At 42.0% G+C, this 14265-nt stretch overlaps 1 protein-coding gene across 3 annotated transcripts in view; it reads right to left on the bottom strand.

Annotated features, from left to right (window-relative positions):
• Positions 1 to 687: 687 nt before the first annotated feature.
• Positions 688 to 14265, bottom strand: part of vps8 (VPS8 subunit of CORVET complex) — a 70370-nt gene continuing 56792 nt past the window's right edge. For 2 of the 3 annotated variants that reach the window (XM_086121392.1, XM_086121393.1), the window contains 10 exons: positions 13173 to 13262; positions 12873 to 13040; positions 12377 to 12425; positions 10140 to 10222; positions 8698 to 8778; positions 8362 to 8531; positions 4311 to 4485; positions 1738 to 1782; positions 1220 to 1300; positions 688 to 1078 (listed from right to left, as the gene is read on the bottom strand). In XM_086121392.1, coding sequence (XP_085977518.1) covers positions 953 to 1078; positions 1220 to 1300; positions 1738 to 1782; positions 4311 to 4485; positions 8362 to 8531; positions 8698 to 8778; positions 10140 to 10222; positions 12377 to 12425; positions 12873 to 13040; positions 13173 to 13262 — 1068 coding nt within the window. In that variant the 3' untranslated portion in view covers positions 688 to 952. The remainder of the gene's footprint in view (positions 1079 to 1219; positions 1301 to 1737; positions 1783 to 4310; positions 4486 to 8361; positions 8532 to 8697; positions 8779 to 10139; positions 10223 to 12376; positions 12426 to 12872; positions 13041 to 13172; positions 13263 to 14265) is intronic. The other variant, XR_015101966.1, reaches the window with a different exon arrangement.

The raw sequence follows: 14265 nt of genomic DNA on the forward strand, positions 1-14265 counted from the left end.
AAAAAAAATAACGGAAATATGCTTATAATTGTTCAGCCATTGATATTACTCAAAAACATGGTTGGTCAACTTTACTTCACACTTGGCCTTTAATAAATACATACATTTGTGTGTGTGTGTGGACTTGGGTGAACTGAGAGTTTGTGTAAGTGAGATCGTGCGCACAATTCACTGTTGAAAATGACTGGCCTGTGGTCTTAGTACTGTAGGAGTCAATTTTTGTCATTATGTTGGTGTGTGACATTTCAATAAGGTCTGTGTGTGAAAGGGTGGTGGTCTCTGTCCTGATCTACATTATTACATTAGATAATATACTGGATATAATAAATAGTGTGGCACGGCGGGCCAGTGGTTAGCGCGTCAACCTCACAGTGCGGAGGTGCATGTTGTCCCCGGGCCTGCGGGGGTTTTCTCCGGGTACTCCGGTTTCCTCCCACGTTCCCAAAACATGCATGACAGGCTGATTGAACACTCCAAATTGTCCCTAAGTGTGAGTGTGAGCGCGGATGTTTGTTCGTCTCTGTGTGCCCTGCGACTGGCGGGCAGCCAGTTCAGGGTGTCCCCCGCCTACTATCCGAAGACAGCTGGGATAAATAAAAAAATAAACATAAATAAAATAACGCAGATTGGAAAATGGATGGATAATAAATAGTGTTTCGGAAAATGAACAAGAGAGCATATGGCAAATAGTTTGGAACAATGTGTATTTTCAAGATGACACACTTTCAAACATTGAATACTCCTTTACCAACAGGTCAAAAGTCTCACAGGTTACAAAGATATCATAATTCAAGTATCACTGATCATATCGGGGCAGGGACACAAAGACAATACGAACATGTTCAAGCAATCCAATCACTCACTTCATCCATTTTGTAGACAGCTCACCCCGTTTAGGGTGAAGACAAAGGAGTGTGACATGCTCCTCCCAAAGGGCTAACGCTACACATCGCTATTCTTCCAACAGAGGTGGAGGAGATAGTTTAAGACTGAAACTCTCTTGTGCTTGATGAGCTTGAATGAGAGTCCCTGCTCTCTCGTTGCTGTGGCAGTGAGAGAGCTCCGTCAGGACGGACAACTGGGGGTTGGATCAGAGAAGGAGAGAACAACACAATTAGTCAAGACAACACAGCTGAGCGCTGCGCTTGCACATGCTCCGGACATTTTGCCAGATTTCCCAGTGTCAACCATGAGCATGTCAGTGCTGCCAATGACTTACCCTTGATGGCCCTTTGTATAAACAACGTAGCTGATTCCAGGACTGTTCTTGTGGAAAGTCCAGCATTACCTCTTCAAAAACCTGAATTACAGTAAGGAACAAATAAAATGTTTAAATTTAGATATGGTTTGTTTTGATCCAATGAGAAATGCACAATCACATACGAGCAATCGTATCAATCAATGTGATGTGTGACAAAGGTTGGCCACAAAACTTCATTGACAACCTCAAAGCGCTGCGTAAAAATTCTGACCAAACAAATCAGTTTTGATTTTCTACTGTCAGTGAGGTCTTGCTTCTATCATTTAGTGTGCTCGTACTTTGCCGTTGAGGTCAAGCATGATGGTGAGGTTAAATATTAAGATATATTTAACCTTCCATAATAATGTAAATTAGCTGCACTGTTACGTCACAGTCTCAAAATGACATGCAAAATTTGTGGCTGCCATTTTGTAAAAAAAAAAAAAAGAGAACTTGAACCTATCCTTTTTGTCTTCAAATCCCCGTTCAATCCTTACCTTCTTTCGACCAGCTTCGTCATGACGAGCAGATGAAAGTCGAGTCTGCGACAGAAAACGATGTTGAGAGTCAAGTTATTGTCGCAAAACTAGTTAATCATACATGCTTCATCAATGTCCAAAGGCTGGCCCTACCGGCCCGCAGCCACTGGCAGAAAAATTCATGTGTGGCCTGTCAGGACCGTTGACCACAGTAGAAAATACACATGGACAAAAATGGTGTCAGATAGTTCACCAGAAGATTCCAGCAGATATGTGGCCGTGCATTTGGAAATATACTCAGAGCACGCTTTGCCCCTCTGAACACACCACTTTCAGAGTCACATTAGGCGTCAGAGTGAATTTCTGAACCCACCACTCCTTCTATAACTCTTGTGTGACTCTTTGCCGCCTAAAAAAAACCTAGCAAGGTTAATTGATTGTTGTATTTATTGTTACTTGGCTTTTACTACCCCTGTGTTGGCTTTCTTAAGAGTCTTTGTGTGGCTTGCTTTTATTTACTTACGGCTTACTTTTTCACAAATGGATAGGTAGTTTTTGGGGGGGTTTTTGTGCCCTAATAAATTAAAATGGCATTTATAAACTGTATTTTGTATTTCATTGGGTTGTCTCTTTGAGATATTAAAATCGGTTTGATGAACTGAAACCTTTGTTGCGCGATACAAATACAAAGAACACAGAAATCAGGAAGACAGGGGCAAACACTTTTTCACGGCGCTGTAAGTTGCCGACTCCTGCTCGGAAGTTATCTTTCAATCTACAACAGTAATGTTCACATATTTCTCTCAGCAAATTGTACAGCTGTGGTTTGTGCAATTTGAATAAAAATTTTGTACTGTAGGGCAGGGGTCCCCAACCGCCGGTCCGCGGACCGGCACCGGTCCACAGGGCATTTGGTACTGGGCCGCACAGAAAGAACTTGCCTTAATTCCGTTTTATTTATTTCGGAATACGAAATATGTTTTATTTTGAAAAATTACCGGATTCTCCGTTACATCCGTCTGTGTCACGCTTGACTCACATCAAGCCACGCTTCTCCGTCATGTGACTGATGACGCTGAAAGAAAAAACGCTGAAGGTTGCAAAATGAGTTTAAAAAACTGCTGGAGATCGCAAATGATGGCGGCCTTAAAAGTACGTTCGAGACAAACGGATTAAAGTTATGGCTGAATACTCTGAGATCGCCACAATAGCACTGTTGCTATTTCCGACATCCTACCTGTGTGAGGTGGGGGTTTTCTGCAGCAACGGCGACTAAAACAAAATTACGAAGTACACTGGACATAAACCACACACTTAAGGTGTCATTGTTGAATAGCAAATTGAATAGTAATAAAACTGAACTCCTCCTCATTGGCACCAAATCCACCCTAAACAAAATAAACAGTTTCTCCATTCCATTTGACAGCTCTTCCATCTCCCCCTCCCCTCAGGTCAAGAGTCTGGGTGTCATCCTTGATAGCACCCTCTCCTTCACCTCACATATCAACCACATCACTCGTTCTGCATATTATCATCTTAGAAACATCCACCGGCTCCGCTCTTCTCTCACTCCTCAGTCCACTGCTATACTTGTTCACACCCTCGTCACCTCGCGACTCGATTACTGTAATTCCCTCCTGCTCTGTCTCCCTCAAAAAACCCTCCATAAGCTTCAGCTGGTCCAAAATTCAGCCGCCCGCATTATCACACTCACACCATACATAAACCATATTACACCTGTCCTCCAACATCTCCACTGGCTCCCCATTTTACAGCGCATTCAATATAAAATCCTGCTCCTCACATTCAAAGCCATCCATAACCTTGCCCCTCCATACCAATCTGACCTCATCCATATTCCTACACCTGTCCGCTCTCTTCGTTCTTCCTCCTCTCTCCTCCTCTCTGTCCCCCCTGCTCGCCTCGTCACCATGGGAAACAGAGCCTTCAGTCGCTCTGCTCCCCAGCTCTGGAACACACTCCCCGCTGACCTTTGTAATACGGACTCATTAACACATTTCAAATCCAGCCTCAAAACACATCTGTTTAGACAAGCCTACTCACTCGGACCATAAAGCCATTATTTTTATTTATTTATTTTTTGTTGTATTTTTTCTTATTTTATTTGATGCTGTTTTTAACATTGTGTTTGTGATTTTAACTGCTTGTTGTAAGGTGTCCTTGAGTTTCTAGAAAGGCGCCCACAAATAAAATGTATTATTATTATTATTGTCTCCTATTACCCCGAGATGGGACTGTCTAGTTGCGGAAAATCAAGCTCGGGGCTGTGGTGAGTTGTCATTTTCATGCACTTTGAATTTGCGTTGTATCGTATTTTGAATGCATTAAACATTACCATAGCAATCAGTGTTGCGGCCAGATTAGACGCTCCTTGTGTTTATTATTATATTTCGAAAACACCACAGTTTTCATGCAGCTCATACCATATTATTTTGTTGTATTAACCCGCCACATCTTAAATACCGGTCCCTGAAAATATTGTCTGACATAAACCGGTCCGTGGGGCAAAAAAGGTTGGGGACCCCTGCTGTAGGGTACATGGGACAGCCTTAGTCGCAAAATACACAGACCTGTGCAAGGGATGTGCTGCGACTTCTCGTTGGTATGGTATACTGACGGCCTCTTCCTCTGTGAACGGTGGAACACTTGTAGCAACTCCACTGCTGCTGCTGCTCTGAAGCACCTCCCAACCCACAGTCCGTATTTTGTTGCTGCAGGCACTGAACGTGGTACAGGTGACCACAGCTGATATGACAAGAGAGCCGGGTTACTATTGAGAACATAATTGCAGTTTGTTGGCTGGTTGCTGAGTTAGCAAGATTAGGCGTCATCTACTTGACGCAGGTAGCACGGCTGCATCCGGTGCTGGATATGATGCATTCTAAGAACTATGATTGCTTGAACAAGGAAAAAAAAAAGACACCAATAAAAGTCCTGAATTCACTTATTCCCGCCCATCTTTTTTAAACACATTAATTACTGATGGAGAATAGACTAACAATGTTTTCATGTTTAAAAGTTTCATTTTGTTACATGCTTGATTGACCTCGAATGCGTGTGTTTATACAGCATGTACACAAAGCTAATAAAATGCTTTGTGATAGCAGCAGCGGTTGTGAAAGCTCTATATAAATAAAGCTGTACAGTGATCCCTCGCCACTTCGCGGTTCACTTATCGCGGATTCGCTATTTCGCGGATTTTCATAATGCATTTTTTGTGTTCTGCATTCTGATTCGCTAAAAACTCACTCCCGCTTCTTGTATCAAAACATGCTACGAATTGTGCTATCATTTTATGTTCGAAAATTGTAATTTCGAACATCTCCTAAACCCATAATGTCGACGAAACGGCCTGGACCGACAAAAGCACCTGCGGATGGGCCCAAACGGCGGAAGATGCTACCTATCTCAGATAAAGTTAAACTTCTGGACATGCTAAGGGAAGGTAAAAGCTATGCAGCCGTTGCTCGCCATTACGGAATCAATGAATCTTCCGTTCGTTACATAAAGAAGGAGGAAAAAAACATAAGGACGACAGCAGCAGTCAATTTTAATACGAATGCAAAAAGGGTTGTAACTGTCCGCAACAAGACCATGGTACGGATGGAGACGGCATTAGCTCTGTGGATTAATGACCGCAGGAAAAAAAACATAACCCTGGATACAAACGTTATCTGCACAAAAGCGAGAATGCTGTATGAAAACTTTGCTGTCAGTGACGGGGAAGAGGGAGAGGATGCCGGGCCCCCAGCAAGTGCTGCTGACAAAGTGCCAAGCGCATTTAATGCAAGCAAGGGCTGGTTTGAAAAGTTTAAGAAACGCTTTGGACTTAAAAATGTTTGTCTGCACGGTGAGATGGCGTCTGCGGATACCGCTGAGGCAAAAGCCTTCGTGAACAATAAATTCAAGGCGATCATTGAGGAGGGGGGATATAAGCCCGAACAAGTTTTTAACATGGATGAGACTGCCTTATTTTGGAAACGAATGCCCTCCCGCACCTTCATCATGCAGGAAGAAGCCAAAGCCCCAGGATTTAAAGTTCACAAAGACCGTTTGACCCTGGCTATGTGCGGAAATGCCGCAGGTTTCATGATTAAACCGGGGCTGATTTACAGGTCTAAAAATTCCAGGGCGCTGAAAAACAAAAATAACGATGATTTGCCTGTTTACTGGATGTACAATGCAAAGGCTTGGATGACAAAAGCGCTCAATCTGGATTGGTTCAAAAACTGTTTCATCCCGGAGGTCAAGTGTTATTTGAGAGGAAAGGGACTGGACTTTAAAGTGCTTCTGCTCCTTGACAACGCCGGAGGTCACGGTAATGATTTGGCATATGATGGTGTGCAAATCGAATTTCTGCCGCCAAACACTACATCCCTGATTCAGCCCATGGACCAAGGAGTCATCCGTGCTTTCAAGGCTCTCTATACGCGCAACACCCTGCAACATCTTGTTGACGCTATGGACTCGGATCAAGATTTCTCACTGAAGGACTACTGCCGTGGATACACCATCGCATCGTGTCTCCAAAACATTCAGAGGGCCATTCAGGAAATGAAAACGGAAACTCTGAAGGCCTGCTGGAAAAAACTATGGCCAGAGGCAGTGCAAAACGCAACCGGAGGCTCGCTTGACGAGGTCCACCACTCTGCCGTAGAAACAGCTGTGAATCTGGCTAAACAGATTGGAGGAGACGGCTTTAATGACATGAGTCCGGATGACATAAACGCCCTGATTGATGGAGACGCACAGCCGCTGACCGATGCAGAGCTGGCAGAAATGACAAAGCCACAAAGCGACGATGAAAGAGAAGAGGGAGAAGAGGACACGAGAGATGAGGAGGAAGGACTAACGCTTGGTCGCTTAGCAACCATGGTGCGAATGGCCACTGAACTTAAGCGAGTAGCTGAGGAATGGGACCCTTTGATGAGCCGTTCATTACAGTTCTCCAACGTAATCGATGGTGGCATGTCGGTGTACAAGGATCTTTTTGCAAAGAAGAAAAAAGAGCGAGAGTTGCTGTGTCCTGCTTCAAACCTCGCTTCGAAAAGCTGTGCATTGCAAAACGTGCTCATTGTAGCCATTAATCCAGATATCATGTTGATTAAAAAAAATCTGCATACATTATCTTATGTATTTTTGTTTTGCAGGTTAAAGTTTTTTTTAAATATTGTGCTCCTGAGTTAATGTTGGTGATCAGTTTAAATGCATTATTATTTATTGATTTTATGTTTCAATATCGTGTGGTTTGACACGGTCAGTCAAAAAATGTTTAGTTTAATTAAGGATTTAATTTTATTTTTGAATTTCAGATGCACCTTAAATATTTTCTGTTACAGTTAATAAAGTTATTATTTGTTGTAAGTTAGTCCATTATTTCTTTTTTTATTCTCTTATACGTTAATAAGGATACAGTGTTATGCAGAGGTGTACTTATAACAATTTTATAGACAAATGATACGATATATGGTGGCGCGGATGGGGGGGGGGGGTGTTTTCTTCTTCCTAGGGGGGCATGGCAGAAAATAATTGAAAAGCACTGGTCTAGTGGATGCATAATGCAACCGCAACCACTATTGTAGCTTCTGCTCTATGCGCCTTAAATGCGGTGCGCCCTACATATGAAAACCGTTTTAAAATAGGCCATTCATTGAAGGTGCACCTCATACTCCGAAGCGCCTTATAGTGTGGAAAATGCAGTAATTTATGCACTTGCAGTTGTCAAAAATAGAGGACTGATAACTTCTATGGGAAACAAGTCACACATGCGGAACGTCAAATTTCATTCATCAAGTGTGTGTAATTTAAGTTTTGGGAGCGGCATGGCAGAGGTGGTGGACTGTTGGTTCGATTGTCAACCACCATGTCGAAAATAAGAAGGTCTTTCGATGACTAAACAATGCCTTCAAATTGTTTTGCTGCCTGGTGCAAGAAGACGGCAGACTTCTTCATTTGCACATAGTGATGTATTGGATTTCTTCCAAATATGGATTAAGATATGATAGTATAAGAACCCCTTTATTTGTCTCACAATGGAGAAATGATCGCACAATTACGGCACTGAGATGCAAAGATCATACCTGTCAACTCATACGGTTTAGCCATAGTTCATACGGATCTTGTGGTGAATCTTACGTATATGGCCGTATCGCACAAATCATACGGATTCTGAAAATTTCCGTTTCCCCCCCCCCCCCTAACAGGTAGTTCCGTTTGCTTTTGCCCAGAATGGTGATAGTCTACTCGAATGCTTTCATTTCCGGTAACTTTCCACGGTATGTCTAACCAGACATTGTATTATGGAGATCTACAATAAATATCATTGAAAGTTTCGTGGGTTTTTTTCTGCCGTTATTTTGACATATAAATGCTTCGGTAATTTATAAGGATTTTTTGCTCTTTGTAAGGATTTTTTTGGTAGTTTATACAGGTTGGCGCTCCGAAAAGTTGACAGGTCTGCAAGATATATCGTGATCATCACCTAAATATCAAGATAGAATTGTCCGAGTTGAACCCTTTCATGCACCCTGTAACCTGATCACACGATCAGCTGTCCACTGTAGTAACCGTTGTCCCTGAAAGGATTCATGTATGTCATTTGCAGAGTGCAGCTTGTGTTACCTAAATAGAAGGATCTGCTCAGATGGGTCCTGCCACCTCTTGTACTGTTGAAGGCAAATGTTACAGTAGTCTTGTCTCGGGTGGAGTCCCCTTGTCACAGCGGTGCGCAGATGAGCCAGGGACCAGTGGAGGTCATGATTTAAAAGACTGGTGGTCGTTTCAAATAAAGTCTTCAACACAAAACACCGATTATATGAGAAATATGATTTATATTTGACGAGTTATGCATGCATGGAGAATAGACAAGTATGAGTAAAGGGAAAGATTTATTCTTCCTTTCACTTGGACAGCCTTCCCAACGATGGTAAATTCAGTTATGATACTGTCCTAATTTACCTGTTCGTAGTTGAAAGTGTCAAGCATCCCAAGAATAAGGACTTGGATCTCTGCAAGTTGTCCTTTCTGATAAATGGGACTCTGGTGGGCACAAAGTTAGGTCAAATGTGAATGAATGAAACAAATGGAAACTTGAATTCCATGCAGACAAATAGCCGGGTCCCTGGAGTGCCATCAAGGGTAAAACTCAAACAACCAAGTAGCGTAATCTCCGGACTATAAGCCGCGACTTTTATCACACGCTTTTAACTCTGTGGCTTATTTAATGAAGCGGACTATATAATGATTTTTCTAATGGCTGCAAGGGAGCGCTCAAGCGGAAAAGGTGAGACAAGTTGATACATATCTGTCGAGGAAAACGCTATCATCTGTCACACTGAAAACAACCGGCCGTGAGAGGGCGCATTTCACCTGTGATTTGGGCTGCACTGCATCCAGCAAGGGTTACGATGCCACAAAATAAACCCCCAAAAACCTCCCAAAAGACATTATCGTGAAAGTTGACAATGAGAGTGTAGCTGGTAGAAAGCCTAATGAAGGAATGGTTGACCGAGTGTTACGGCAAGCGAGGATTTTTTTTCACAGAAAAAAAAGCATGACTCGGCGGCAAACAGTTTTTTATGTTTTTTTTAATCAGCCCTGTTAGTGCTGTTTTACTGCCGTGGTGTTCCTGCGTTTACAGGCACTATTTGGAAAGAAAAGTTAAGGTATGTTTATAAAATTTTGAAAACGCTTTCTGTATACCGTTTTTCTTTGTAAATATCTCTTGTTATAATGTGGGCACCTGCATTTTATAGACAGGTGCGGCTTATGTTTGTTCAAAATACACTTGACATTGACAGCTAAAAATATTAAGGCTACAGTATCGCCTTCAATCTAAATTGCATGATCATTTATAAACATGTTAAGAATGCTGGTACAAGCTACGAAGTTTTAATGTACTGTCATGTCAATATTTTTTATTTGGTTTGGTTTGTAAACATTCAGGCTGTAAGCCAATGATGGTTAGTTATATAAAGAGCAGCTGCTTGCTGGATCAATATGCTGCGATTTACATGATCGGATTAGACTTCTAGATTAGATTGCAACTCCAATCGGTGAGTAGTCGACAAGCAAAATAATCGTTCGCTGCAGCCATAGGTGAGAATTGTTATTGCATTGCCTACACGTACTGGGTCAGTGCTCAACCTCAGGCTATGTTATTCACGTCACATGCAGAAAACGTGCCAGGAAATGCAGAAAATCAAATCTCAATTTCAAATATATGTGTGTGTGTGTGTGTGTGTGCGTGTGCATGTGGCGGGGTTATAACCTCCACACTCCCCAGTGAATGTCCTGCCACGCCACATAAAACTGTCTGGGGCTGCCAGTGTTTGAGCCACAAGTATACAAAGTATCCAACAGGTGAGCAATGAGTCATTAAAAGCAAGCAAAAGACATACCTGCAGTATCTGCTGTATGATAGCAGGCAGTGAAACCAAGCTGCTCATACTGTTGAGAACGTTCATTGTCAGGTCCTTTAAGACTGGAGGGGGGGGGATACATTTTTTTTTAAAAATCACAAAATGCATTGTAACCAGCACCATGAACAAGGCCATTTGTGTATTAGCGTTGTTTACGTTTGTTTGAAAACAGCAGACTGTTTAAATAAACATACATATCTACCTCCAGACATTGTACAAATCTGTCCTGGGTTTTAAGAAATTAATAACCCAAAGGAAAAAAAACACACACACAAAAAAAAGAAAAACACTAATAAAACTAAAGGTCATGCAAACGTATCCAGATTTAGTAATTTGGTGTATCTCCCATTGATTATTCAAAATTATCCATATCCAAGACATTGGCATTAACAAGTACCAACAAATTCCGTATTACAAGCCGCTACTTTTTTTCCACACTTTCAACACTGCGGCGTGTAATATGAAGCGGCTTTTTAATTTTTTTTTTCCATCGGGGAAAAACATGGACCAATAAAATGAAAGAGTCTTTCACTGAGGTCCAATGAGATTGTATGACTAATCACAACTTCCGCTCTTTTTGCCGTAGCGGGGGAAAAAATGTGTTACCCGGCAACAGTCGACCAATAAAATGAATGAGTAGTACACAGGGGTCCAATGAAATTGTATGATTACCGGTAATCACGACTTCCTTATTTCAATCTTTCTTCTAACCCTGATCAACATGGAGAATACCTGACGAAAAGCATATGATGCAGCTTTTAAACTAAAAGCGATCACTCTGGCAGTTAAAGAAGGAAATCGAGCTGCTGCCCGTAATCTTGGCAAAGACGAGTCGATGGTGCGAAGGTGGAGGTTCTGGCAAGAAGAACTGAGCCAGTGTAAAAAGACAACCAAAGCTTTTAAAGGTGGGCCGTCGTGGTGTTATAGTTTCATGAAATGGAAGCCTGTCTATTAGGGCACGCACAACGTTACAATATGTCAGCAGCTCCCTCCCAATTACGAGGACAAACTTGCTTCGTTCCGCACATTCACACAAACAAAGATAGCGGAGAATTCCATCAGCCCAGATGAAATAATAAATATGGACGAAGACCCTCTGACATTTGATTAGCCCCTCACTCGGACTGTAATTAAAAAAGGTGACTCCCCGTCATACTGAAAACAAGCGGCCACGAGAGAACACATTTTACCTGTGTTTTGAGCCGCGCAGCATCAGGCCTAAAGCTGCCAACGATGATCATTTTTAAGCGGCTGACTATAGAAATAATTTCATATATCTTTTCCCATTTATATGATTTGCATTATTCTATTTAAAGCCTAGTGGGCTGCAGTATTTCTACTCGTAATTACGCAGATGCGCATCAAGATCTCTCTTTGTCTGGCCTCTTATTATGTGTTTCAGCGTAATTTCGTTGTGCAAATGCATTTATCATGCTCATAAAAATATGGAGATTATTTTCACCTTAAGAAATGTTGCGTTTTTCAGTTCAGTGGGGGGACCGCACCCGGAGGCGCTACACGGCGGCAGGGACGCAGAAGCAAACCCCCTGCCTACTCATTGGCCAGCGGTTTATAGTACGGTGCGGCGCATATAATTACAAAATTGATTTTTCTTCATAAATCTGAGCATGCGGCTCTTAATCAGGTGCGGTCTGTAGCCCGGAATTTACGGTATATCAGATAAGTCACCACAAACTGTCAGTCTGTGATTAAATTTGTCACACAAGGTCAGTTTTTCTCATCTGTGAATTCAAGGGTTATTGTTGCATGTCCAGATGAAACTCATCTTAATGAGTGAGGCTACAATCAGATATCAATAGCAGCCTTTTGAATTTTTATATGCTTTGTTATAAAAACATCCTTTATTTGTCCCTCCAGGGGAAATTCAACTTACACTCAACAAATGCTAAGGATTTTGTGCCCTGCTCAAGTGCAGTGATACTCAGGACACCATCCAGCACCTCTCCATGACTAAATAGCCCAAACTCCGTATTCCTTAGTCCATAAAGGTCATGTACCAATGTTTTACCATTGTTTAGTAATAGTTGTGACCCCATACCTTCAAACATACATGATGTAAAATCATCCAATATATTTATGTTGGAAGACTTGTGAAGTCTGACTTGTAGACTTGTAAAATGTGAGTGTACCTCAGATATAGTGTCGTCATACAAAACCAAAGTAACACAGAATACTGCATGTGTAAGATTCTTTACCCTGTTTCTGGGGAGTCATCAATGTCTCCAATAATGAAAACCAGAGCTCCTGTATGCAAGAAAAAAAACAAATGAAACTGTTGCACATGCTTTGATAAGAAGGGGTGATTATTAAATAGCCTATTCCTCTCTGTACAGTAATGTGCACACATAAGAGTCCGCTTTTCACTGATCTGTTTTTAGTCAGTGTGCCACAGCTGTAATTGGTTTGACTTGCAATTAGTGGATGTCAGTTTTCCACTCCATAATGGGAAAGGGCATCTCGGTTGAAAAAGATCCAAATGAATAAGTACTCTGGTTGTTTGTGTGTGTGTGCCCTGGCAACCAGTTCAGGGTGCACCCCAACAGCTGCCCGAAGACAGCTGGGATAGGCTCCTGCATGCCCCGCGACCCTTGTGAGGATAAGCGGATCAGAAAATGGATGGATGGCTGGATGGATACTTGGCCACTTATGATGAGAAGTGGAAAATATTGTTGCGACACTACAAGAAATTACCTTGATTTGTGGCTGCTGGAGTTTCTGAGAGTTGCGATGACCCAAGGCGATGAGGTCGTTCAGTGAATTTTCTACTCTCTTCAATACAATCGACTCATTTTCTTTGTCCTCTTCGTTCTGCCCTCTGGTGGGGTCAGCAGTCAGTAGAGAAAGCTGCACTTTTAATGCCTATGAAGGATATATTTGAGGATGTACGTTTCAGACAAATGAATATTCGTTATTTTTCAGTAAATGAACTTAAAAAAAAACAGCCATTCCTATCAAATGTGTCAGTGAATAACAATATTTAACTAGCGGTACCTCCAACAAAACTGTAAATGCTCCATAAAAGTCACCCTTCTTCTCTAGCAGATAACCTGTAGCTTCACTGTGGTGGTACTTCTCAGTGATCTAAATAAAGAGAAAGAATGATACAAATGAGATGGTCAACCTTAATCCAAGTCTAAATTACATTAAATTAAAAAATGCATACAAGAATAAAGTTCATTATGATATTTAAGACAGACAACAATGTGCAGTAGTAAAAATGAATTTCTACGGTGTAAAATACCCCCCTCCCAAAAAAATAAATCAAATGCACTCATCAATTACTAGTGTACATGATAAAAAAAATTTTTACATTTTATTTTTTCAACTGACAAACCTGTTTCGAAATATTTAGTACAAATGCGGCTGTCTTCTCTTGCCTGTTTAATTTATTTTGCCATCAAGAAACTAACATGAGGCGCTTTAAGTATCATGATAATTTAGCTGTGTGACATGAGGACGGCTGGTTAGCCCGTCCGCCTCACACTGCAGAGGTGCAGGGTTCGATCCCAGGCCCCGGCCTTCCTCAGTGTGGACTTTGAATGTTCTCCCCGTGCCTGCGTGGGTTTTCTCTGGGTACTCCATTGATAGAGAAATCTACGAACAAAATTGTATCATGTTTAAAGTTTCGGTTAATTTGGGCATGTCTAGACATACTCAGCGCAGAGGTGTCGGCCGTTTAGGCGGAGGGCCTTTCCTGAGTAATCACGTTAAAGCAAGGGGGGCGAAGGCTAAATTCAATCACAGAGTGGGAATAAACAAATTGGGAACAAAGAGTCGTTGAATACCAAAAGACAGTTTGGGAACAGCTGTCGCGCCCAGGTGGACATTAGTCATCAGCAAAGTCTGTGACTTGTGTATTCGGGTAAATCAGATCATTACCGGGGGGCGCGGGGTGCAAATCTCGGGGGCAGTGTCTTTCTTGTATTTTGCAATAAAAGTTCGAACCGGCGGAGAGGGAGGCGAGTGTGATCGCGGAGCAACTAACCGTCGTTCGCTCTCAGAGATCCGCTTCCGCCGATATTGAAGACAATTTTCCTGTGTGCCGAGTCATTTCTTTAACTTTGTCCGAGAAAATCTCTGACAT

Source organism: Hippocampus guttulatus, chromosome 10 (assembly GCF_054856545.1).
Source record: "Hippocampus guttulatus isolate MCC_2025c chromosome 10, RoL_Hgut_1.0, whole genome shotgun sequence".
NCBI classification, from domain to species: domain Eukaryota; kingdom Metazoa; phylum Chordata; class Actinopteri; order Syngnathiformes; family Syngnathidae; genus Hippocampus; species Hippocampus guttulatus.